Source organism: Mugil cephalus, chromosome 13 (assembly GCF_022458985.1).
Source record: "Mugil cephalus isolate CIBA_MC_2020 chromosome 13, CIBA_Mcephalus_1.1, whole genome shotgun sequence".
NCBI lineage: Eukaryota > Metazoa > Chordata > Actinopteri > Mugiliformes > Mugilidae > Mugil > Mugil cephalus.
The window spans coordinates 12,364,352-12,392,005 of record NC_061782.1 but is presented as its reverse complement, the minus strand read 5'-3'; the positions used below and the strand labels follow the sequence as shown (position 1 = coordinate 12,392,005).

Below are 27,654 nucleotides of genomic sequence, written 5' to 3'. Positions count from 1 at the left end.
TGTATTTAGATGTATTTAGATTTTTAGGATTCGGGTGCATAGAAATGCAGAATGAAATAAAGAGGATAGTGATTGTGGAGATGCAGTTCTCGAGTTCTACAGGTTCAGTCTTCAGAATATTCAGATATACTTTATAAATAAAGTATCTATCAATCTGATCTGATGTCCAATCCAATACAGCAATACTCCATTAGATTAATTTTATATTCAGACACGGCAGCTCCTGTGGTAGAGTCCTGACACATCATCATGTTAGTCTTTGGACCTTTTTCTGGAATTTTTAACTTTTGGTAAAATCATTTGACATTTAACTTGACATCAACTGAAAAAATCTCAGAGAGAAAAGTTAGGACTCTGTCTGTAATCCACTGCATAAAATCTCCATATGTGACTTGAACTGTCAGTTACACGATACGTTAAAATGTATTCAAATGGGATAAGGTAAATTTACTTTGACACACCTAGATATATGACATAATAGATAATACGGCACAAATAAACTACCTCTTATAATTAACTTTTAGTGCCTTTCGAAGGGATGCAGGTTGCACGTTTTTCCGGGTCGGGAGCGACCTCACTCACATGTCATCCAATCATTGGTCCTCTTCCCAGAATGCATTGCTTCACAAACTGCACGCGCGAACAATGCACATCGTCGTCAGTTATTGTTGGATAACAAGAAATTTAAAACTTGTCGTCACATAAGATAAGAGCGGTTACTAAAAAAATGAGGACTGAGACGCCTTTTACGTTTTGTTAACTGCTCATAATCAAAAACATGTGTAGTACACATGTCAGCGTTTTACGGAAGTACTAACTAGGGCTGCCCAGCCCTGCGTAACTACCCCCCTTCCCTAGGCTGGTTAGCTCGATAGTTGAGCAGCACATCAACGTAAACAAACGGTAACGTAGCATCACCATTAGCCTTATTAGCATGCGAGCTAATACACATTTCTTGATATAATACGCGTATGTTCGTGTAAATATCGCCTGTATTTGTTTAAGAATGTGCCTTGTGTGTTTTATGTTACACAATAACTAACGTCACAGGGTTATGTTGCACAACCTTTCTCGATTCACACCTCTGAATAGTAAGTAAGTTATAGTTAGCTAAAGTCGACAGCGGTCTTCGTTTTTCACTCTTTGAGTTTTAACTTAACTGGACATGATAGAGTAGTGGTTTACAGAGACAACACTGCACATACCCAGCATTGTATCGTTTCAAGTTGAAACGTGTTGTTCCACAGCGTTAGGAAGCAAGTCTGTATGTTAATGTTACGATACAATCAGTCCGTGATTGTGACGTGAAATTATGTTCATCCTTTTAAAGCAAAGTACAGCTGAAAAACATGGATACCTTCATTATGTTTTGGATATTTTTTCCATATCTTAAAGGTGTCTCAGGCAAGTGCAGTTTGTGTGAATTGGGAAAAATAAGTTTATGTCTAAAAAAAATAATAATAATAATAATAAGCTTTTTTGTGTAGATAAATCTTTTAAAGTTTTTGAGGCTGGTAGTGTAGGCAGGGGACCAGGACTGACCTATGATGGACTGGGGAGTACTTGATTCTTTAAAAGGTCATAAAGAAAAAGTATTCTGTGACCTTCTATCTCATAAAATGTATTTCTGATTTTGCAGGAGCTGCAGCTAAAGAAGAGTAATGACTACAAGCAACAACTCTTCAGTTCTTAAAGGTATTGTACCTCCTCTGAGTTCTGCTGCAGTGAATGGAGGATTTATGACTTCTCATTTAAAGTTTGTGACTGTGTTTTACAGATGTCGTTGCTTATGTTGATGTGTGGTCATCTGATAAAACAGCCAACTATTCAAAACCATTTGTTCAGCAGCTACAGGAAATGGGAGCCCAGGTGAGATCACAGTTTCAGTTTATTGTGTTTTCTATGTTTGTAGACATCGGGTTTGCATATTTAGTTAAAATCTCATTCACATTTCTTTTACAGGTATCTAAAACATTTAATAAACATGTCACACATGTTGTCTTCAACAATGGTCATCCAGCCACATGGAGGAAAGCCAAGAAAAGTGGTGTGCGGCTTGTCTCTGTTCTCTGGGTAGGCAGGTAAGAGTTACACTTGAGAGTTGTGTACTTTTTTTTAACTTAAACAAGTCCATGACTTTGGTTAAATTGTAATTTGTGAATTGTTGCTTGTTTTTTGATGGTGTGCAGGTGTCATGATGACGGTGAGCATGTAGACGAGGAGTTATATCCAGCCTTAAATGATGAAAGCAATCCTGTGCTGAAGAACAAGAAAGTAAGTCAAGTCACATTTTCATGTGGTTGTCATAGTTCATAGATTATTGCGGAAAGTACCAAGGCCCTTTCCTACATCTGATCAGATCAACATTAGTACGGTTTCTGTTGGTGGTTCTATTTTAAGCACCGATGTGTTAAATGCAAAAACCTTAATGTCACCACACGCCTCAAGTTTGAATAACTGAGATTTAGATTTATAACATATTTTTCCTCCAGTCCTAGTTGTCACTTGTGTACTGTGCTTTTTGTTGCCTGTTGTCCTATTTAATGTTGTGGCTGCCTGCTCTATGTGTCCTATTTAATTCCTTCACCGTTTTATTTTTCTGACTAGTGCTGCTGTAACATTTCAGTTTTCCCAATGGGGACCAATAAAGTCTTATCTTGTCTTGTCTTATCTTAATAATTGCTTGTTCTAGCTGGTCATTTATTTAATTCATCTAATTTGGGCCCTTTTGACTAGTTAGTGCCTGTTATTCTGCATGTCCTACCATTTTACTCTGTTACCCCTTCATTTAACTGATTCATTTATCTAGTTTTTACGATCATTGGTGTTACGGTGTGTTGAGTAATCGACAAAACTGTTTTTCCACCATTCAACTTTTTTCATGAAAGTGAGATTGCTTTGCTTTAACTGGAGGGATTTTTCTCTGTGTTTCATTCATTGTAGCATCGGTGTATGCAGCCAAAAGATTCTCCTGAGAGGACACCTGAAAATGACAGGCGCCTGAGGAAGAAATTAGACAAGATGATGAAAGACTTGGCGCCAAAACAACCTCTGGGTAAGAGGTTACCACTACATTAGAATTTTTTATTTAGAGCATCAGGATGTTGTTTGTTGTCTTACCTTTATTTTTCCTCCCAGTTGCAGATGTCTCCCCCATCATTATCGATGAGGAGAATGGAATAGTCTATAGCCCAGCATTGAAAAGGTCAGATTATATGGCTCAGCGTTTGAAAGACATGAAAGACAAACGGGAAAACCTTTCACCGACAGGTTTGTACAACAGCAGGTGTTGCAGTCTGTTGAATTGACAGAGATTTTAGACATTTCAACATTTTTGAAATGACAGCCAATTTAAGAAACTGTCACTGCCTTTCAGCTTCACAAGTGTTTGACTCCGACTCACCCACGGGACTGCAGCCTTCTCTTGGGAGCACACCAACTGTCTTCAAATTACTGTGTAAGAAAACTAGACTGGCCATGGTCTTCTGCTTACTGATGGGGGGGCTGTATGGGTCTGCAACGTGTTGAGCAGCACTGAGCTATCTGTGGATGTGTCTGTAAATCTGTAAAGCAAAAAAAGTAAATATATATATAGATAGATATATATGTATTGGCAAACGCACCTGCGTGTTGTTCGATGCTGATACCAGTAAAAAAATAAAATATAAATACCAGCCCGATATATCGGCCCATCTGTATTATCTAAACATCTTTTCTAAGGATTTCCTCATGTTTATCACTTTCCATTTTATTTTAAATCAAACGAATAGATCTGCAAGGCTTCAAAATCCACCTGTAATTTAGTGGAAACCTGGTTCGCAATTGGACTGATGGCTTACAAAATGTTATTTTCAAAATAGGCATTACAAGTGCTGAGTTGAAGAAAAACGTGCTTTTCCGTAGCCTTCATCTGCTCTGTCAGCTCCATGACAAAAACGTCTTGGTCTCTTTATCTTGCCAACCGAGCAGCTCCCGTCACCAGCCGCTTGTTTATTTCACCTCTCTGCCATTTTACGGTGCGAGCGTAGTGTACAATCTGGGAGTGTGAGCTTGTGAAAGGCAAGCAGCTGTCTACTATTTTGTATACAGGTGGAGTCAGTGAGAGCGTTTGCAATTCTAGCTAAACACACAGAAATAAAACTATGAGCTTTGGTTAGCTTAAAACGCTGAAAGAAAACCATTGTTTTAAAGTATTTGTTTAGTTTCGTCTAAAATGTCCTGACTGTTATTCTTTCTCCGACACAGTTGACCAGCCGGCTGATGACTCCAGCGTTTCTGCTGCTGAACCTGGTTACTCACCTGATAAGGAAGAAGGGAGAACACACCATGATGTTACAGACCATGACCATCCTAAACCTGCCCTCAGAAAAGACTCTGTCAAGCCCTGGCACTCACCCTGCCACGATGTCCCAAAACAGGTTTCAAGTGAACCTGACAGTCCTGACTTGAAAATGAAAGAGGATGAAGAAAGGAACAGAGAAAAAAAGTCAAGAAGGACCTCGGTCAGGAAGAAGTCAACAGGGAAACAAAAACTTGTAGGTGTTGTAAGTCCTCGCCCTGACAGGAGATCTGACAACAGCAAGAATATTCATGAAGAAAAAAGACGATCACAGATAAATTCAACTACCTCATCACCTGTTAAATCTGAAAAAGAAAAGAGAAAAGCAGCTCAGTCCTTTACAGAAACTAAATCTCATAATTACCCTGACACTGTGAATCCTTCTAGTCGCCTTTCAGCATCAACTGTGTTGGATGATGATGCTTCAGGTGAAACGTCAAAACAAGCTGCTACTGCAGGAAAGAAAGCGAAACAGAAAACATCCAAACCAGCCACATCAGTATTTTCTTCCTTGGTGTCCAGTGAATCCAAGGGCATCACCGTAGCTTCTACTGATGGAGATGATGACGTGTTTGAGGACTATTTCTCTCCAGCTAACCACCCCAAGAAATCAAAAAGATCTCTATTTCCAAAACTGCCCATGAACACTGACATTCAGATACCCTTTGAGCTGGGGCCTGTGCCTGCTAAGAAAAAACAAAGAAGAAGTGAAAGCATTGCATCTGAAGCTAATGTTGAAAAGAAGAGGAAACTGGAAGAAGGTCAGAGTGGCAAACGCATCAGTCTGCCGTCTGATGCAAGCAGCGAGCCACATAGCGAGAAACAACAGGATGTTAGAGTCTGTCTGCCTGCTTTGGATAGTCCAAGTACCAAAGTACCACTGGTAGCTAAAAGAAGAAGACAAAGCATCTTGTCTTTTACAAGCACCGGTAATGTTACGAGTGACACAAAGAAAAGGAGAAGCGCATCAACATCAGTGCAGCCATTGTTAAAGGACGATAACACAGTATCAGAGCTGAAAAGCTCTGATTTCAATACCCACTCTCACACCTTGGAAAGTGAGTAGTAAGGTCAACTGAGCTTAGAATTCATATTCATACATTCATATTTCTGACATCTTCATCATTATGAACGCAGCAAAAAAGAAGTGTCAATAGTAGTGTTTGAACGTACAATAATTTCTAACTATGTCCAATGCCTGGGGTTGCATGTGGTTTTAAATGGTCTGCAAAATGTTCTTTTAGTGATTCCTTTAACCGTGGCTTAGTAAATAATTGAGCCATTTTAAAGGTGAATGTGAAGTTTCATTTCTGGGTGTTACATTAAAGAGAAGAATAAATAAATAAGAAATAAATTAGGCCTTTTTTTATGTGAAAATATTCTGTATGAATGTGTTTATCTTTAGAACTCATACATTTGAGACATGCATAACACACACACACGTTAAATTGTTCCCTCCACGCCTTCACGGGTTCATGGTTTCAGTTTCACCACAATCTAAATACATAAGCGATTGGATGAATTGGAAACTTCAGTGTGTGCTGATACCCTGAATAGGATTAGTTGTAATCTACTGACCACAATTTAATATATTAAAATATCGCGTTTCAAACATTGTTCATGTAAATCCATCCCATAACATCTTAAAGAAAAGGTGTTAATATTAAACAGTAGGAGATGAGGTTTGTCCAAAAAAACTCATGATGAGGTAAGAGTGAGTGGTGTAAAAAATTCTATTTAACGTTTCAGTTTTCAGACGGGTGTAAATGAACCAGAGCAGAAACAAACATCACGACACAACATCAAGAGGGGCACGGCTCAGAGCTCACACACCTGCTATTCGAGAGCTACGAGCGACGCCCCTCCTATCGCACTCTGTTTTAAATTGTTTGTTTTGTTTTCAAATGTAGGTAGAGGAAATGAATGCACAGTTGCAGCTGGTTTCACTACGATCCCCGATGAAGCTGAGGAAAATCACAATCAGCAAGTGAGCTCGAGTCCCCAGAAAATGGTTAACAACACGAAGGTAAGAAGATTTTATGCCTGTTTATGTAATTTAGTGTTGATGATTGACTTTTACTGTAGACGAAAATCCAGGTTGATGGTACATTTCCTACAGTGTTGTAGGGGGGGAAAAAAATTGGAAAAGGATTTGGAAAAACAGGATGTTGCAAGGATAAAGTCACCACTGGGAAGTTTAGTGATTCATCAAAGATATTCCTGTTATATGGGAATGGACAGCTTTCTCATTTATATACCGACTTCCTTTGTTGTGCTTTGGCACCTGCTATAAAAACACGTTCATGTTTTTATCTCTCCTTTTCTGAAATTCGGAGCTTTGCACAATACACTGTTTATCTTCCACATCACAGATACTTAAAAGGGAGCACAATGTAAAAAAAAAAAAAAAAATGCATTGCATTTTTCTGTAGTATAGGAAGTCCTTTTAAAGTATTTCCTCTGCAAGGTCACACACTTCCATAGCTGCAGGCGTTTGACGTATCTAACTAAGAGGTTCTCTCTGGTCCTGAGGGTTTCCTGTGTTTTTGCCTCTGTGATGGTAGCGTACAACTTCCTCGCTTGTGAAATGCACCTGGGCTCTGTTTTCGTTACGCTGCTAACCTCAACAGGCTGCTGCTGAAAAAGGCCAAACATGATGTCATATCCCTCGGGTATGTTTTATCAATCGTAGCCGTGTCTGGTCCTGTGAAGATCCCGATGATGGACTCGTGCACATATGTTTTTAGCAAATTTAGCCGTTATTTGAAGACATGTAATCGGTGGCAAGTTATTGTTTCACTAATGTCGACTAAACTTGGTGCTCCACTTAGCAGGAAAAGGGTGCAAATGCAAAGTCACATCTCAGAGTCCCCCATTTCTCTCTTCTCATTAATCTCAGATATCTTACTAAAGATGCAATTCCTTCAAAGACCATCTTCAGGAAATCTGGCTTTGTGCTAGTACATATTGCCACTTTGCAACATATCGTTCCTCATCACTCTTTATCTCATCGCTAGTGTCATTTGCCCGACTCCGTAGATCTGAAGTTTTGCCGGGACTCGGGCCCTCATCTATCTTTGGTTCCATTGAATAGGGGTAATTTTAAGTGTGTGCAGAACAGTAGCCAGCAAGGAGACCTAGTCATACAGAGAAGAATTTCCTTCATTTGTGCTGGGAGTGTTTGTGCTCAGAGGCCATGCTGCAGTTCACACCAGCTCTTTGTCACAGACTCATTATGTTCGACTCATTCGTCAGTGCCCAGTTCTTGCGCCGCTGCCAGAACATGTCCACTCCATAAGATAAGCCAAAGTCCCTCCAGACGAACGCTCGGAGTCGCTGCCCGTGTTTTGAGCTGTTTGACTCGGTTTTAAAAGACTTCAAAAGTGGGCATCGGTTCTAGTCATTGTCATTCAGTCGTGTAGTTTGTACAAAAGAAAAAACCTGTCGAGGTTCTTGAATAAACTGGAATATCAAAACATTTTCCTTTGAAGAGAATCTCTGGCAGGACAACTAAGGAAAGTGGTCATTCAGTGACGTAACCATTCAATGACTTCCCAACTTGCCCCGTCAGGGATAATGTGATGTTTGACAGGCGTGGGCACAGCTGGTGGACTGTTTTGGCATCATTATACTCAGCAGGCCTTAACCCCTGACTTCCATCTGGGGGGCCAGATATCAGAGTGTGGCAGGAAAGGGCCTGGTGGTCCTGTTTGTAACTGTTCAGGTGTTTGTTTTGATGAGGGCTTGCTATATCGCGGCCAAAGTACATGACGGGATGGACTATGGGCATCAGTTTGCAAGTTTACGGTTTAGTTTCAGGGGCTTTGAATGTGTTTTTTTGTACTCATGGCCTCTGCATTTGTGTCTCTATGCAACTATGTATCCGCCATTTGCTGAATGTTTTCTGTATTATTCTGAAGTGTATATTGAACTCTTTGAGCTGTAAAGGCTATACAGTATATATAGATGCAGAAGCCTCCGTGATGTCATGTAAAGTGCGCTGAAGAAAGGTTTTGAAGCTCAGCGTGGTACTGCATCTTCTCCCAACCAGCCTGGGAGAATTGTTACTGGTTGAAATGACTGAAATTGCACCGCTCAGAATAAAATAAACCTGACAAAGATTTGCTTGACCAACAAATCGTTTGGCCAGACTTTATGTGACAATGGACATTCTGCAGTTGCATCTGTAGTAAAAAAAAAAAAAAAAAACTGCCAGCAGTATAACTCAAGAGGACAAACTGTTAACACTGATTTAGACTTCGTTGAGAAGCATATGCCGCATTATTCATTGGACTATTTGGTTGGAGGACTGGCCAATTGCGTGCAGATGTATTTTTCTCTTTGCCTTGTTTGAGATGAGTTCCTGTTGCCGTGGCTACATCAGGCTAATTCCCAGCTAATCCAAAAAGCTAATAGACTGCAGCACAACTACATAACTTAGCTATACTATACTATACTATACTATACTATAGTTTATTATACTATACTATACTATACTATATACTATACTACTATAACCATAGTATAGTTTATTTCTCATGTAAAGTTGGATATTTTTACTACTATATATTTGATTTTTGGATGCCGTGAGCAACAGGCCGTGAGGTTTTGGATGCACTACTACAAATACCTTAGGTACAACAAGCATTGAATGAAGACACATATTCAAAACATTTTGTATTAGTGTCATTAGTCCACAACAATTTTCATGAACAGAAGCTTGGTCAGAAAAATGTTTTATCCCTCTTCAGCGTTTTGTTATGTGTCTTTGTCTTTGTTTCAGGCTATGAGGACATTAGTCATGACAAGCATGCCCACTGAGTGAGTGCAACTTGAAGTGTTTGTCCTCAGCATTAATTTCGTATTCCGCAGTTCCAGGGTTTAAAATATGTTTTATTTATTCTGTTCACCTCTCGTAGGAAGCAGCAAACCGTGCTTCAAGTGGTCAAAGCACTCGGGGGCTTTTCTGTTGTCGACCGGGTCTGCGAGAGCACAACTCACGTAGTGTCTGCGGGACACAAACGGACTCTCAATATTTTGCTGGGCATAGCTCGCGGCTGCTGGATCCTCTCGTTTGAATGGGTATGTAGGTTAGAAATGTTTAAAAGAAATGTTAAAACGTTTCTTAAAACTGACACTTACTGTATGCTGTGTTTTAATTGTGTTGTCTCTGAGTAGATTCTCTGGTGTTTGGAGCAAAGGCAGTGGATTCCAGAGGAACCATATGAACTTTCAGACCAATTTCCTGCTGCACAGGTGAGTGGGACCAGTGAGTTAGAAAAGCGCTAGAAACGTCAAAGTATATGTGAAAGATAAGTGCTACAATTTACACAGTACATTTACAGACAGGACTCATAGACTACAGACTACACTAAACTGTGTCCACCTGCTCCTAAGGAAAATATTTGTTCATGAAACCACAAACTAACTCGTAAGAGAGATTTTTACATGTGCAAAGAAGAACTCATCAATTAATTTATCTTTAATTAACTGCTTGAAAATGAAATCTCTTCTTCAACGGGGCCATACATTTTCCTTTACTGGCCTCCTGTCTAGTCCTGGTCTGGTCCCAAAGTGAGAGCTGCACACTTATTTTCAGTTTTAACTGTAGCCATGTGCATTGATGATGGTTTTAGTACCACGATTGCTTGACATTTTATCAATTTTCCACATAAATCGCATTTCCTACCCTCCATTTTCGCACTCATATTAATAATGAACAGTAAACCCAAACCTAAGGAAGTTGTACGAAAACCTGCTAATTTTTATTGCCGGCGATTAATTTACAGTCGTCTTGTTTTCCCTGAAGCATCCTGTGTGAATTGTGGATGTTGCCTTTTCCTGAACTCGTCATTCGTGAATCACTGTCCCCTCCTGCTGCTGCGAGGAAAGACACGAGGTCTTTATGTAGGCAAATGTCAACACTTTTCCTCTTGAAACCTCATGATGGCTTTTGATGTGGCAGACAAATTACTCCTGCACCCCCGTGGCCATTACTTATTCCTTTACCCTCACAGACGCTTGCAGCATTTGACACACGGCGTGCTCGCTCGTTTTATTCATTTCCTTTGCCCTGGAGTGGAGTGTTAACTTAATTTTCATTTATATTTGCATATCTTGCGATGTAAAGTGGTGCATATTTGTCCAAATTGTGACACTTGACCTCTGAAGCCTCTGCGGGTTACATGAGGTGGCATTTCAGTCAATTTTTTCACAGAATACATTGTGCTAGGAATAATAATGCAAGAACGACAAAAAAACCCCACAAATTTAGAGCGTTTGAAATTTATTAAGTACTGTGTAGATGAAACGACACAAAAAAGATTTAAAAAAAGAAATGCATAAATTGTGGAAATCTGACACTTGTGCATCTGCCAGGTTGTTTTTCTGTTTATAAGATTTTAGGCTCTGACATGTGGTTGCGGTTAATTATACAATATCACGTATCTAACTTTCTTACAAATCCTTGCTGACACTTCAACAGAAAGATCACATACATGTAAAATAAGCCTTTAAGAGTGCAGGACGTTCAACGTGATCAACGAGCAAGACGGAGGGAAATATATTAAAAGAACTTTTCTTCGTTTAAGTGCAATGAAATTAAAACTAGCTAGAGACTAGCGCTCACAATTTGTAGCACATCTCCTTCATATATGATACATTTAAATATCAATCATAAATTCTACATATAAATTAAACGACACATGTACATTTACATTCTCTGGAGCAAAATCTTTAGAGAAACATTTCTTGTGGATATTTTTACATATTTTCCACAACATATAACGATGTTGTTTATCTGTTTATTGTACCATAGTCTCTTTTGTACAATGACATCAGCAGCCACTTTTTTTTTTAAACATAGTTAAATGGATGCTTAAACTATAAAACTTAAACTATAAAAGCATTAAAGAAACTAAATTTAATAAATGTCACATTTTACTCATTATCTAAGTCTGTAACAGAAGTATTTTCAATGCAAATATTTGTCTTTGTTATTTCACAATTTTCTCCAACAACCCATTTGATTCAAACTATAAAACACATAAATATGCAGAAAGTTACATACAAATAGATCCATGATTTACTTTGGCTCCCTTGAGAATTTTTATTTTTTATTTTTTATTTTTTTGGTTTTGTTGTTTGTTGCTCTGCGTCAGGAGAGAATTCCCTCCCCGCTTTGTTTAATCTGAGAGTGATAGTTCAAAGGGAACCTGAGAAGTCTGCGGGTCTGATCATCATCGTTGTGGACTTCAGTGAGTAGCCTGAGCCTTTCCAGTAGTACCATTTGATTCCATTGAAGCGATTGGAGTTCTGGCCTTGTTGGTAATACATGCCGTTCAAATTGGACGGACCGCAGGCATCAAACCACCATCCTAGAACATCAAAACATCATCCATTTAGACTTAATCTCAAAAAGAATACACAACTGTGGGTAAAACAGTTCTGTATGTCTAAGCTGTAAAGCAACGTGATGCTGTCCTTCTGTAACATTGTCATTTTCATAGAGAAAATTAAATATTAGATGAAGAGTAATCAGCAATGTATTCTTCTTCCTTGCAATGGTCCATGATACAAAGAAAGGTAAAACAAGCGTTGAGTTGCTAGCCTCAAGTAGAGGTAAGGATCAGGCCGCAGAGCTTTCTGGTTTTCTAACTCTACACCCACAGGTTTTTTCGTTTCATTTTCAGACTGATTTCCTTTAGCCCCAGCTGATGCTTCTTGAATCAATTCATCTTTCCCCAAAGCTCCACCTGAAGCCGCAACTTATTTTCATGCTGACAGCACTGCTCCTCCACACCTGTAAGGAGACTTTGATGTGTAAAGTGGGTGCTCTTTAAAGTTGGAGTTCGTGATTATGTATTTTTTAAAGGCATGATGTTGTGATATTACATTTTTGCAAGCATTTACGTACAGATTTAGGCAATTTCATACCCGTAATGATCGGTTATATTTTTTTCTTTATATTGCTCAGTACCTGATTGTGCATAACGTGGCTATGGAGTCCCTGTGAGAGACCCCCCTCTGGGAAACAAAGGATAGGGTTTAGGGTTTTCATGCTTTCATGCTGACTTGGCAGACCTCAATGCAGAGGGAGACAAACTGCTGGCAGCACAGTCACTTACAGAGAGATGGAGGAGGACCTTTAAGCTACAAGAGGATAGAGGGAAAAGCTCTGTTCCCAGGCTATTAATGTCAGCCATTGTAAGGACTGAATTCCCCAATGAGTTGATCAGTGATTAAGTCTGAGCTAATTGTGCTCTTTGACATGGCCACAAAAGTACGACAGCCCTTAAAATGCCCTTGAAGACTTTTAGGCCAAGAGCTGTGGGGAAAGGGGGGGGGTGGGGTGGGTGGGGGTGGGTGGATTTGTTCCACAACCAGAGCCTGCGCTAACTGACACTGATCGTTGTATTTTCCTGACAAGCAGAATTATTCAGCTATTTACACACACAAAAAAAATGTGTTTCTTACCCCCTGTGGTCAGTTGTGAACATTTGCAAACGCATTTGTCGTTGTCTGCATCCTTTGTACTGAATTCACTTCCTGGCTGCCCAATGCTGCTTATTTTGCCTGCCGTTCCACTGTAGCCTTTAAGGTGTATCCTGTAGAATGGAAGAGGAGAAATGAAGGAAGGGGAGGAGGAAGTTGGTGATTGCTGTTCCTCAAAAGGCAACGCTTGACTCACTCATACAGTTGTGCAGCCGTGGAGCTGGCTAGTCCTCGACTTAAAATGGGCTTTATCCAATATTTGTCAACGTCTGTGTGTGACTATAACTTTAACTTATTATATTTCTGTCATTTTATTTTATGCAAAAGTATTTCCATTTATTCATTTTTCTCTGTGGTGTTTGTCAAATCCAAAGGAAGTATCCATTCCACCCCTGAAATCAGTTTCAGTGCAGAAACAAAAATACTTGAAAAGGGTTTTGTTATTGTCAGTAAAGATATTTCATGTATTTCCTATTTTTCAGATACTGGCCGGCTTTATTACATTTTCTTTGGGCTGATGCCAGCACATCAGCGTCAGGAAGTATATAGTCTTATACGGTACCAAAAACAACAACATCCAGAGGAATCTCTATAAAGTGCCGTTTTCGTGAGATAGTTATTTGGTCCAGAGACAGAACAGTTAACCCTGAAGGGTTGACAACAGAAGAAACTCTATGAACCAATTGTAGAGAATTAACTTTTGTTATTCTGTGTATTTGATTTGCTTGAAAATCTGATTATAGTGACACTCCACAAAATTATACCAAGGAAAGTAGAAGATGTTATACTTCTTTCAAAGCACTGGGGAGATGTTCATGTATGAAAGAGATGGTCCCTACGCTACATTATGCCAGTTCTTCAAGAGATGGTTATTTTTTCTCGTTGTGCGCTAGTCGACTCTGAATGGCAACTCAGGCTGTGCTTTGATCAAGAGTCTTTTTGTTATGTGTTCAGCATCTCAGACTTAAAAAAAAAAGAAATTGAGCTGCTCGAGCTGTGAAACATTTAGCACAATAGTTGGTAATTGCCACATAGCCTCTCACACATCTATTGGATTACTAAGTGAACATTTCTTCGATGCTGTTTATACAACGTACTTGTAATTTTGCGCTTCGCCGTCGAGCGAAAACTCATCGTATTGTGAGAATCCAGAGTTTCCTTCCCAGTCATTCAGCTGGATCCTGAGCTTATAGGACTTTTTACTTGTCATTTTGGAGACAAACTCATTTCCCAGCCAGAATTCACCTGAAGCGTCTCCAAAACCCTGAAGAGACACAAAAGAAATTTAGAGAAATGTCATAGTATCCTTGGAGACTGATTGCTTATGTCATTATCAAACAAGAAACAAAAAGCAAATTGTGCTGCAAATATCCTGGCAATTACATTGAAAGTTATTTTTGTCCAAGAACTAAAATATTTCATCAAGGTACACAAATCACTGTTGGCAATCACCGGTTTTAATTAAACTCGCACGTGGATGTGAATTCAATTTGATGCTTCCTTTCATAATTATTGCTTTTAGGCGTTTTTTTGTCATGGCTTATTTATGTCCTGTTTGGCAATGCTGATCACTTTTTTGGATTCATCTCTCGCAACCATGGAGTGAAAACGGTAGCCTAGGTTATATTTTGTCAGGGAAAGAATTTCTTCTTGATAGCTTGCCTCCTACCTTTTTGTACTCTTGCCACGTACGGTGAAAGTCAACATGCCCGTCAAGGCGTTTTTGTAGCACTGTCCAGCCGCCTCCTTCCGTCTCCATGTCGCAGAAAGCCTTCAGACACAAGGAAAGATGCTGTGATTTATAAGTCAAAAGTAATCCTCTTTTAAGAATTCAGACTCATTTATAATTTAGCAATGCTGTAATATTAGATTTTAATTAAAACGAATGCTTTTTGGGGAAAAGAATCCAGGTTGCTGAAAAGTATCTACGGAGATCCCAGTTTTAACTCAAGCATGTGCTTAAGTTAAAGAAGTCTGAACATTTAAATTTAACTGACCCGCCCTCAAGCACAATACATTTTACTTTGTGTTGTATTTACAAAGTCGTATAAGTGACTGTGAATGATCTGAAACAATGAAATGGGCATACTTTACCTTAACCTCCATCTTAATGTCGGGTAACGTGAGAGTGTAGACGCCACTGTTGGTGTTTCCTGACTTGTACACGGCAGCACAGTCCGAGAACGTTGTAGGAGTGTCCTGCATCATGACGGGTTTAGTATCTGCAGAAGAGTTTTTTTTAATGTGAAATGAGTATTTTAAATCTTCTGATAGTAGTAATAATAGTAATAGTCCTATAAATTTCCATAGTGTCAGTTACAGTAATGTGCACTGAGATATTTCCCCGTGCGTTAAGTTTCTGAAAAAGGGAAATTGAATGGTTTCTACACCTAATACTATTGAGTGCCTAAGAACTGACTGAGCCTACAGAGCAGGACTGTGGGCTGTGCCCTACTGGCACCCACTGAGTAATTGTGAATTGATGTTGTGAATAGAATACTTCTAAAAACTGCCTTTACCGATAATTACGTGGTAGAAAGTTCACAGTGACCCACGGTTCAGACTCACCGCGAACAGAGCCGGCAGAGATGGTGTAAATTAGGTTGTTCACGGTGTCCAGGAGCTCCTGCTGCTGAAGCTGTAAGACGGTGTTGTTGGAGGACACTTTGAGCAGCTGCTGCTCCAGCTCGCCTATAATGGCCGTCTGCCTCAGTATGAGAGTCTGGAGCTGCTCCTTTTCTTCTCGCGATGCCTTCAGCTCCACTTGCCTCTGGTCCTCAATCGCCTGCACTTTCTTCTCCAGAAAACTGAGGAGAAGCAGACGAGTTCCCTCTTTGCTTAGCCCAACGATGACTGTGCTGTGCCTGACCCTGAGAAGTGTGTTTCGTGCCATGCGATTGGACGTCCTCACCTGTTTTTGTCGTTCAGTTTGCTGATTTCATTCGTTTGAACGATTAGTTGCTTTTCCAACTTGTTGGTTGACAAGGAATTTTCAAGGAGCTGACGCTCAAGTCGAGTTGTGTGGTGAATTACCTACAACCAAAAGAACAAGATGAAGCAGTTCATTCGGACTTATCTTGTGATGAGTCTTTGATTCTTCCCTTCAGTAGACTTTATTTGATATGATACTTTTACATTAGCCTCAATCAGACTAGGAAGAAGGTCCTCCAGTAATGGTATTTGCTTAGGATAAGATGTAATGAAACCACTACCAACTAAATAAGTAGAATTAAATATTGCACCTGCTTTGAACATTCCTGCATTTTGCCTTTTTATGTTGTTTCATTTCATTGTATAACATAGTAGCCATACTGCACCATAAGTAGATGTAGAAAAAGAACCTGTAATTATTCATAAATCATAAACAGCCTGAAAAAGACGTGTCAGCTCAACCAGTTCAGATATTAACACCTGTAATAGTTGATCAGGTTCAGCAGGAACCCAGTTTGCTCTTCTAAACAACCATTTGCAAAATGGAAAACCCTGACAGGAAAGAACGAACTAACCCAAATTCCAATAGAGCAGACGCACCTGAACTAGGGGAAACTTTTTGAAATCCTCGTATTTTCACAGACCGACGTATTGAAAAGTCTGGGGTTGGGGACGGTGCCACTAATTTCCAAGTTCGGAGGAACTGAACTCAGCAAAAAGCAGGTTGTTTACATGGATCCTAGCTGTGTGTCTCCAATGGAGCTGTTGATGTCTTTGAACAGACGGATGTCTGATTGTGACAAACTGATAGACCCTTTCTCTGGGAATACTAGTGTGCTAATAACAGGAAATGCTGTACAGTCAGCTCACATAAGGTCATTGACGAGTAGCCACAATAATAAACCGACGCCGTCATGCCTGTTTTCCCCTCTGCTTATTTTTTTAACACTATATTATTCATTATATCGCAGAGGGCACGAATACGCGCGTCTTTGAATGCCAAAAAACAGGAAAGTTGAACGTTAACACTGCATCTGCTGTGCTTTTTGGCATGCGTTTCATGTGTCCGGAAAAAATAAAATGTACAGCTTCACCTGTGCCTCCACGTTGGTGAGTTTCCTTGTTTGCTCAGCAGTTTGAGTCAGCAGGTTTGTCCCGATTTCAATCATCGTGGCCGTGTGGTTGTGTACAGTAGTCTGGTGGAGTTGGACCATGTCCTGCTTCATGCTGTCCTGTATGTAGCTCTCAAGCTGCAGAACAAGACAAAAAGTTGTGTTTTAAGAGTTGGCGATTGAGCCAGTGGTTTTGTTGTACATACACAGCCTTTTCATAGAGATGTTCATGGGGTGACAGTAATGTGGGACACAGCAGCTCTGGAGAATTCAAAACCAGGGGACTGATATTCATTTAAGTTGCACTCAAAACTCCTCAGTATCACATAGTAGAAGTATTGTGTTGTTGCTTCATCCTCAAACTAGTCTTTAAAGATCATTTATCAGTTCAAAATATACAGTGCATATATACTACTGTCTTTATTAATATGAAAAATGCAAATGGGATGATGGAACTGTACCACAGTGAAACGATGCAGCACGACTGAGCCATGAGAATAGGAAGGAGCAGACTTGGCCCATAAACAAAGCACGTTCATTGTTTAAGGCATTTGCTGATTTGATAATTAAATCTTTTCCTATCAAAGTAATGACCTAACAAACACAGTGAACGTAATGAGTTGTGGTGCCGTGCCACCCAGTTCGAACCTCTTAATCACCTTCACCAGATCTGTTTTTATCTACCTTACAGTATTGCCCGATTTAGACCAGGACTAATCATTAAGTTATTTCCTGCATGATGTTCCTGAGTGGCAATCAGGTCACACGACTCGTAAACAGGATGGAAGTGTTGAGTGAGGAGTTACATCCGTCGTGAGTGTCAGGCTTGTGTGCGCAACTGGAAACGAGTTGAATGAAGTTTGCTCAGTCGTTCCCGTTAGTTACTCGTCAACCAGAAACGCAACCCCAAACACGTGTATTTAGTATCATTATTATTATTATTCTTTTTATTTGTGGTGAATACAACCCACGGTCGCAATCAGCGCTGATTTGTTTGGCTTCCTTTCTTCCTTTCTGCGTGTCCTGTTTGTTTATGTTCTTGGATACACACAGATGCGTGGAAGGTTGTCACTTGAATTGTTTGCAGGATGTCCCACCGGCAGCGAACGCTCTAATCAGTTGTTTACTCCGTGTCCCCCAAAGGCGTCAGTAAGGAGTGACTGTGTTCCTCACTGACATGGAAGCGTGACAACATCATCATCGGGTCGCACAGAATAAGAAAAGCTTTCAGAAAGGATGTGACTATACTCGGATGGGTAAATCACACCTGATGGGAGCCTGCTGATTTGAAATGTGGTCTTCATGTGCAAAAAAAAGAAAAGTAATCATAAGATCTGTAGAGAACCTCAGCATGAGGTGATATGTGAATGTGTGGCTGCAGCATTAAGTTATTTTAATGTGTGATTCATTTACAATTAGGCGACTCCAGCTTGTTTTCTCGGGTTATTAACGCTCTCTCTTTCCTCCTTCCATTAATTCATCCGTGGCTCGTGTCGTCAGTGAGGCGCTTCTGTGATTGAGTTATATATATTAATGCATCAGTTTTCTTCACCTTCTACCTCCTGCTCTTAAGGGTGACATGGCGCTGAAACCTTTCACAGCACAGGGCGGGTACATGTCGTTTTCCCAGTGGAACTTTTAATCAGAGCCGAACTGTAATTTGAATAAGAATTAAAAGTCGCGCCCAATTACAGCTTCTGCAGGAGACCGATGTATTTTAATGTTCTTAGCGTTAAGCTGTGAGCGAGATGTGGTTTTCTTATTTTAGCTCCGATGGCACCGTCATTTTTCTGCCACATCTTACAAGTCACCACTTCAGAAAGTCTCGCCTCATACTAGTAGACTAATAGTCTTTTGGTTCCAAATACATTAACCCTAGCTGCACTGCCTACAGATAGACCTGTACAAAGTCTAATTCTTCTTGTCTGTTAATGTTGAGCTGGATAACAGTGACATGAAATGTTAAATAATCAGGTATAAGAATCTATTTTGTAGTGAGGAGCTTTTGGTCTCAGTGTTATTTATAGACAAGTTATATATATATATATTTGCAAAGTGATGTGCAACTTATGTTAATAGCTAAAGATTGCTCTGCAGTGTGCAAACTCATCCTGTTTCATGTCTTTTGTTTTTCATTTTGGGTCCATGGTTTTATGGATATGCATACTTTTTTTTCTTCCAGACTTAACCATCAGCCGTCGGCCTGACATGTGGACACACAGTCTGTCACATCATTTTTAGGCGCAGAAATATGTAACCTGTCATTGGGTTTGAAGTGCAGTTGGACTTCGTAAGGGGTTCGTTTGTCCCTTGAACAGGCTTTGATTTCTGAGGCAGCACTTGAGTTTTTGTCTATGCCGGCCTGAGTGCCGGCTGAGATGTTTTATGTTACGAGGAGGGGATCGTGCTTTCAAGCTGCGAGACGTTCTTGTCTTGTCCGGCTCGTCCTGCCTCTGATCGTTAATCACGCTCTGAAAAGGGTGACGGGGAGAGGAGGGGGGGCAAGAAACGAGGGAGTTCGGCAAACTGAAAGGAAAGTATGCGTCCCGCGTGTGGACACCTGTGTTGAGCCTTTGTCATTTGCCGAAACCATTATGTCCTTGAGCTGCGCTGAATAAAGGTGTCTCATCACAGGCACTTGGCATATTTCTCGTGTTTGTTCTAAGTAAAAAGAAAAAGATTCTGGTAATACTGTGCTCGGTCCTTTTATGTATCACAGCTCTGATGTGACGGCACAGTTTCATATTAAGAGATTATTGTATTTAGTGTTGTCACGGTAAAGGTTTTATTACTTTTATTTCTTATCCCTTCCATTAAACATCCCTCAACACGTTAATTCACTCCTATATTATCTTATGTATATATTATATTATCTGTCCATTGCGTGAAATTGGATTATTTAATACAATAATTGCCTGGTTCACCTCACAGAATAATGTTCACGACTTCCACAGAAGTTTATGGGGAGTTCTGGCAACTATTTCTTTTTAGTAAATCTCCTCATAGTTAACAAAATTGAATACGGACTCCTCCTTCTCAAATACCTATCCACATTTTTTTCCTTTAAGACCTGGTGAAGACAGCCATTGAAGTTACAGGAATATTTTGGGCGTGACACGACTTTACCTTAAGCAGCCACTGTGTGTTGTTCTCCATGGTGATCTCCAGTTGCTCGAGCCTCTGCGTCGACTCGCTGTTGTCCTCGGGTCCATCCCTCTGAACTGGGTAGTTGAAGTTGTTCTGGCTCTGGCAGTTTTCCTGCTCTGGCAGGAGAAAAGTGTAGCTGCATGGGCCGTTCTGGATCTGATACTGCCTCTTTGCAACAGCACTGTATCCTGTCCCCAGACCCAGGCAGAAGCTTAACACCAGTAGGTCCATTTTCAGCATCTTCATCGCCGGACTGTTTACCTCAAAATAACCTTAGTGCAGTTGTGGCTTCTTGAGTTTTTAGGTCTTCTTTAATCTTCTCCCAGAGATTGGAAGTCTTTCCCGCAACAGCATCCAAGTGTGAAAAGTTCTTTTGAGCTCCTGCAGATTCCTTTTATTACCTCTCAGTAGTAGGAGGAGGAAAACCCATCAGGAATGAGAGGTAGTGTGTCCTTAGGTTACTGGTGGCACACTGCATGTGCTCTCCTTTCATCAAGACCCCGACCTCTCGCTAAAGTGGTTTAAACTCGCTAACTGAATTGAAACCACTCCCCCTCACCTCACTGTGTCCAGTCGCTGTGAAGAGCAGTGGAGTGGAGGTTCCTTTCAGTGCACACTCACACACAGCAGCAGATGTACAAACTACACATCTTCCACTATATCCTCTGTTATCCCACACGTTTTTTTTTTTTTTTTCCCCCTACTCCAGTTGACCAGTTTCTCAGGATGCAGCTGTACACCTTCAGCACGCTCTTTGATTGTAGCAGTGTCCATCCCATTCATTGAAAAATGTTTCCCGGTATCCAGCGAACGTGTCTCTTGAATGGGAGATTGGAAAGGAAAAAGCCTCCATTTAAATTATTTTATGAACTATTTCCTCCTGCCTCAGTGAAGCGCTTCTGTGTCCTTATTAGAATCTAAATTATTTTTAGACTTTTTATAGCCTCATATTTTACGTTGTTTATTTATTTTTTTTGGTTTATATCACGTTCATAATGTCGTAAAAAAATTCCCACATCTTCCTGTGGGTCTCAGGGTCCACAGACTCTCATATTATCTGCTACTGGTACAAATTAAAGTGCCTATTTAATGACCTCTTACCACAAAATAGTCATGGCTTTTTTTTTTCTTTCATATCTGCCCTGGGCTGATTTCTGCCTTTCTCAGTTTGTCCTTGGCAGAGCACAGAGGAACGAGCATAATGAAGCTTTATTTGCTTTCACCCTTTCAGATTTCTAAAAGTTATGGGAAAGTTGTATGTTTCTTTGTTATTTCTCACACAGAAATTCCTTCCCTTCCAGCTTTGTGATTTTGTCCAACTTTTGAATATGTGTGCAAGTTGTGGGTGTTGCCTGAGTCCTGGCGCATTCTTGTCTGCACCGTCCTAAAATAGCACAACAAATAGTGAGTCCACATAGATACGTCACATTCATTTGATTAATAAAAAAGAAAAAAAAATGTGAATGTGAGAAAACTCAGCTCCTGGTGGTGTGAAAATTAACACAAATGATTATTTTTCTAAAAGGCAGATCGTTTTCGTCGCCTCTGTGATTTTCAGGTGTATTAGGATGAAGGAGTGGCATGTCTCCAAACACCACCATGAACAAAGAGACTGAAATTCTCGCCGCGTTAGTAATTTGTTTACCACAAAAATGAAAATGACTCATACTTGTGGGTTATATTTGCTGGTTAATTAGAAGTCTGGCTCCCAATGTAATATAGACGGCACAGTTAAATATACAGTCTACCTGTTAAAGTGACTATCCTGATAAAAAAAGAAAAAAGAAAAACACCTTGTGGAAAGCGCGGGGAAATCTTTTCCTCAATTGCAGTAGAATACCAGTCTGATAAGTTTGTGAGCAAACTGCAAGCACGCCGTGTTGAAAGAGGTTTATATTGTGCACTGAGTCGTCGTTTCACCTTGATACGAACACCTTTTAGTGTGAAACGTTTCATTCTTTGACAGGAAAGCCTCATATTGGTGCTCTGCAGTGATGTAGAAATACCAAACAGAATTGTAGGAAGTGGGCTGATGTAATGTTAGTGTATAAGGGAAATGCAGCATATTTAAGGCACATTACCAAACAGGAAGGATTTGTCGTCATTCCAACAACATTTTCAGGTGTTCGGGGCTGAATCACCCCGACCGTAGATTCTTCTTCGCAAGTTTTGTATTTCGGTTTGTTTTACGGTTGTTAAAAGCACGGGGGGGAGGGGAGGAACACTGCGCCTTTCCAGGGACCATCCATTTACTGGATTTATCACGGAGACACCAGACACTGTATCCCCCGTATAGTACACGCCGCACACCTTCCTCATGCTGTGAGCGTGTGTAATGTTAATTTATTCTTGCCTGGTTGCAGGGCTGCACAAGCCGTCTGCCTGCCTACGCTGCCTCCCTGCCGACTCGCTGTGCACAGCAAGAACAAATTAACTGTACTACAGGGCGGCAGAGACATTGATTATGGATGTCGGAGTAATTCTGTGGTATTTTCTATGTGAATAACATATTGCTGCTGGCTCAATGAAGTGTAACTCATCTAAGCTATCATAATATGAACAGTGTTTATTAGTGAAAGCTTGTTATCACTGATTTGTCAGTGACTCATATTCAGACTTTACCATGCGGCTGTTTATTCAAAAATTAATCTCAGACAAATGGATGTAAGTCATATTTTTTAATAATAACAATATGTTAAAATTGCGACAGTGTTACAGAGGCATTTCATGGGGATGAACCCTCAGCACCACCGCATTTTATGAGGCTTTGTAAGCTTTGGCTCATTGTTTAGCTGTCTGGTCTGTAAATGTGCTGTCTTTGCTCACCCTTGATGTCATAGCATAGGTTTTAGCTGCATCAGGCAAAAACATCTCTAAAATGCCGCTGCAGACACTCTGCTCACCAATAAGACAGGAGATAGTAGGCAGTAAATAACCTGGTGAGCCTAGTGGAGCAGCTGCACAGCCACATATTTCCCACAAGGCTTGGTGGAGACCCCGGTAGAGTTAAATGGAAATGAGTATTAGCCTTAGCTTCCACAGGGTCAGAAACACTCCAAATCAATAATGTTCCTCCTGCGGGATGTGGAAATAAACAACTGTTAATCAGAATAAATAACCAGCGTTAGCAGTGTCGGTAAACACAACCTGCCATTCCAGTTTGTTAGGTAGCAGTTGCAGCCATTATGAACTAAATCGATACATATGGACACATTTTTCTTTCCATTCTTTCCCGTAACATGTACTGTTGTTAGTTACTTTTATGTCATTGTTTGAGCTAACGGGAACTAAGTGGCTAATCTCAGTATTGCTAAAAGGAAAGATAATTGTCCCATATATCATAACACATTTTACGCTATATTACATAATTTATGTGACTATTGATTTTGTTATTGTTATTTCTGTAATATTTAAGGCCAGTCCAGTGCCACAGTGCTAGTGTAGCAAGCTAACATGTTGGTTAATGGTATCTTTAATGCATCAGGGAAGCGGACATTAAATTTACGCGAATCCAGCAAGTGAAGAGTAAATAACCGAGTATTTACCGCGGGAGCTTGTGTAGTGGAGCAGCTGCGTCTGTGCATGTACAGTCATTTTGCTTATTGACAAATCTGTACTGAAAGTCTGTATTTTCACATCGATTTTTCACACTTCCGCAGCCTTGTCGATAATGCTGTAGAAATTACCGTGACATTGTGTGAAATATAGACAGAGGTCTCTTTTACCTCTCTTTTATGTTTTCCTGTTAGTGTTTGTTTTTCCTTCAGAAGAGCTTACATGTGACCTCCAGTCTTTCCCTATGAAGCGAGGTCATTTTAGCCAGGTACTGTCTCTTGAACCCGCTGACAAGGCCGTGATTCCTCGACTTGAAGTGAGACCCGTGTGATCCTTTACATGAGACGAAAAAGCCTTGAGCTTGTTTCCAGGCATTTCACAGAGAATAGAGCAGATTGCCCCCTTCAGTTTATCAACTGACCCTCGCTGGAAACAGAGGAGGCCTGTAGAGAGAGCTTAGAGTGTCACTCCCCAAATCCAAAAAGAAACAGACCTTCAAAGGGCTTATTCTCTTATTCATGTGCTGATTCACCACTGAATCAGGGACTGCCCCAGTTAATGTGATCCTGATTGAATTTATGGTTATTTCGGCGTAGAAATGTAAGAGATGGGGCTTCTTTAACATTTCAAGATCATTCAAAAAGCTAAAAACATGGTAATTCTATTCTAATGAGCTAATAAAATTGAGCATTCAGTTATGATGTTTACTCATGCTGTTGAAACTGGCTTTCATGGTACAGTCAGTTTTTCAGAGGAGGCGTTCCGGAGCCGGCTTTGTTTTTGGCTGCGAGTGTCTATTCCTCAGCCAAACTGTGAAGCTTCTGCCGTAGCTCTAGCAGCCACCTTCAGGATAGTTTCAGTACTTCAGTGCTGAAACTAGCTCGTGTGTATTAAATCAGTTTCTGTGATTACTTAGAAATGAGGTCCTTCAGGGTTAATGTGGATATTTCATTCATTTAAGTAGCCTCGGAGAAGATGAATGAAGCTCTTTACTGAGTTGAATTTGTCCATCATTGGCAGCAGGAACGTATCAACAGCAACACAAGGTAAATGTGCCAAGTTCAGAGAAATTTGTAATCCCTGTGTGTCAGTGGTATTGAGGTTAATGGTGAGTGTTGTTCATCTATGAAAGGTGACACGTGAGTTTCCATTTGGAAACCTTGATGTGGTTCAACTACTTCAGGACAAAGGTTTCCTGAAAATATAGCCACACAATGAATTCTGGGAAATATGCCAGTAATTTAACAATGTGTCAGATAAACCAGGGTTTTCCCGAAGTTTCTGGTGGGATAAAGTGGTGAGGTTGCGGCTGTGAGAAAATGTGGGCTCTCTCATCCATTCATAGATTGTAGCTGCTAACCAGCTATATAGTATAATCTTATATTTACACACTGATACTTCTGATGTGGCTCTTTATTTATATTCTTACTGTTGTTGTTTTTCTTACAATTCAAGTCACCAATGTGTACCATAATGCAAAACTGTTTATTTCAATGAAAAAGTAGAATTGGAAACGATGAAATCCCAATGTCCTCAAATGTGTACTTGCGATTTTGTTAAATTTATATTTCATATTGAACTAGAAAAGTAAATAAGTATAAATAAACAAATGTATTGACCCTTCGCTACCGGTGCATGGCAGAAAAAAATGTCCCCATATGAGGACGCAGGGTCACAGATTTGGAATAAAACATAATTAAATGTGGTTTCTAGGGCTGCAACAGGAACGACAGCAGCAGCAATGGAGCCACTATATGAACTCAGATATATCTGGGAACAGATGTAAAATGTCGACATGAGGGGAACACTAAGTGACGTTTAGAGAGAAGGAAAATCACAGACATGAGTCACCATCTGTCACCGGGTCCACCGTCCTCTCCTCTACTACCGATGAGTGACAATATGTGTGGCATATGTACTGCTCCTGTTGGACTTACAGTGATGAGCGTTTTTGTTGTCAGCTTTCAAGTCAAACCTTATCTCTCACTTCACCTGATCTCCAACGACTCCTGTTTGCTGTGAGCGGTGTGTCAGACACAGAGGAGGGAGGGGCTGCTGCTCAGTCTGATGCCAAAACCTTCAGCCCTCCCAGCCCCCCCACCCCTCTCTTTTGGCTCAGATGTGTTACATCTGCACGTCTTATAACGGCTATGCAAACCTAATGTAAGAAATTAGTGAAGTTGTAATTCACTGTAAATCACGTGTCCTATTTCCTCCTTCTGTTTTTGATATATGTTTAAATCCTCTCACAGATGACATTTTATCTTGTCGTGTCACGACTTACCTATTAATCCATCATCAGTGTTTTTTAGTCACACTGGAGCTTTTTCCGGCTGTGAACCTATTAAGTACCAATATGAGTTGTTATGTTACAGTTTGTAATCATTTGATCTGGCAGGTCCGTTACAATTTAGACGTCAACTAATTGCTTGACATTTTGGCAAGTGTGCTTTTTGCTTCACTGCTGCCAAGTCTTCAAGTCAAAAATTGATACTGCTGTCATTGTCTATGATAAGTATTGCTTCTTAGTAATTATTTCTTGGGAGTCTCCAGCGATGGGTGGCTTAGCGTTGGCTCTCAGGAAAGAAATGCTCTGCCCTATAATCCCCCTGTAAAAGAAACCCATTTCATGGGTGAGCTCTGCAGCTCCTTAAATTTATCCAAACTTTGATTTGGCAGATTTTGAGGGTTTTCTTTTTCTTCTTCAAACAGATAAACTCCAGCGTCACTGAGTCCTGACCTCGCCTGACTTCAGCCCTCACCGGTGCATCAGTTCAGAGTCTGACTGTCAGTTTCTCTTCCCAGATCTGTCGTCTCCAGAGGCATCTGTCTGCAGGGGAGCACCAGCAGGACCTGTTCCAAGGCCAGCCAGCCATGTTCGTGTCTCAGCACTCCCAGCCGCCCACACAGAGCCTGGTGGAGCTGATTGAGCTCTGTGGAGGAACAGTCTGCAAAACGGTGCGGCAGGCAGGTATCTGCATAGGGAAGTACAGCGGCAGGAGGCCGGAGGGCAGCAGGATCCTCTCTGAGCAGTGGGTGCTAGGTACGATATATTCTGCAAAATCTCTCTATCAAGTGTTATTTTATTTGACCTCTAATCATTATTTCTTTATTTCAGATTGTATCACTCATCTGAAGCGTCTGCCATACGATAACTACGACTTGGAGTGACAGATGCTGAACATTTTTTTTATGCTGTGAAGTTTAATTTTGTTAATGAATTGCCAGACAGTGCCTGATCTCACAGGATGCATTCACTTGTACCATACAGTGTTCTTCTCATGGCAAGTTTCTCTTCTTGCTTTACCAATGTGTTCAGACACTTTACATAAACCCTCTCAAATATTCAATATTATTCCGTTTTTCTGTCATTCACCCTCTGGTTACCATGGAAACCTCTCAGGAGTTTCATATTTTAAGCAAAGGTTTGTGTTGAACTTGAAAAAAAAAATGCTTTTATAAAGTGTATGTCAACTAGTGTATGTCAACCATTGTTTTATGTGCATTTGTTTTCATTATGTAGCAATCACTACTGTGTTCACAACTGTTTTTTCATGAGAAGACTGTCATTTTAGAAAAATGTGATGTAAAAAAAAAAACAGACTTACTTAGCCAGCAGAATAACCAGTTTGTTTTCATTTGTGTACCCTCTTTAGAGATGTGTTTTTTTGTTGTTTGTTTTTTTTTTATGTCATTATTAATAAAAACAATCAAGTATTCATATTTTCCTGTTTTCTGTCAAACAAACAGAAATTTAAGATTCAACAGTACACAAGCTGCAGACGCCTTCAGGGCCTTAATTTAAGATTAATTTAAGTGTCAGAGACTTAACTCACACTTGTCACATTTACGCGGCAGAGATGAAAAGACATTTATTAATATAATACTATACATATTAAGATAGTGTAGTGTTGATTAGAATTTAGAAAAACTCATGTAATATTTACAAGCTTCGTTATGTTTTCACTTATCTTTTTCAAGACTGTTCATTAGGCTGAGCCCAGGACAGTAAAGTACTATCAATGATTCTTAAGTCAAGTCCAAGTGATAACAAACTGCCACACCACACCTCTGTTA

The 27,654-nt window shown here is 40.2% G+C and overlaps 2 protein-coding genes across 2 annotated transcripts; one reads left to right on the top strand and one right to left on the bottom strand.

The window, feature by feature from the left end:
• Window positions 1-612: 612 nt before the first annotated feature.
• Window positions 613-27,296, top strand: mcph1 (microcephalin 1). Its single transcript, XM_047603734.1, has 15 exons — window positions 613-903; window positions 1,640-1,695; window positions 1,778-1,869; window positions 1,963-2,081; window positions 2,190-2,274; window positions 2,944-3,055; window positions 3,139-3,270; window positions 3,377-3,457; window positions 4,246-5,397; window positions 6,250-6,365; window positions 9,123-9,160; window positions 9,259-9,421; window positions 9,518-9,595; window positions 26,383-26,620; window positions 26,696-27,296. The coding sequence occupies exons 2-15, from the start codon at window positions 1,662-1,664 to the stop codon at window positions 26,746-26,748; spliced, it is 2,493 nt and encodes an 830-aa protein (XP_047459690.1). The 5' UTR covers window positions 613-903; window positions 1,640-1,661; the 3' UTR covers window positions 26,749-27,296.
• Window positions 10,609-20,675, bottom strand: angpt2a (angiopoietin 2a). Its single transcript, XM_047603735.1, has 9 exons — window positions 20,002-20,675; window positions 16,858-17,013; window positions 15,744-15,865; window positions 15,401-15,639; window positions 14,927-15,054; window positions 14,502-14,603; window positions 13,930-14,096; window positions 12,815-12,945; window positions 10,609-11,715 (listed from the first exon to the last, which is right to left on the bottom strand). The coding sequence occupies exons 1-9, from the start codon at window positions 20,266-20,268 to the stop codon at window positions 11,543-11,545; spliced, it is 1,485 nt and encodes a 494-aa protein (XP_047459691.1). The 5' UTR covers window positions 20,269-20,675; the 3' UTR covers window positions 10,609-11,542.
• Window positions 27,297-27,654: the final 358 nt, after the last annotated feature.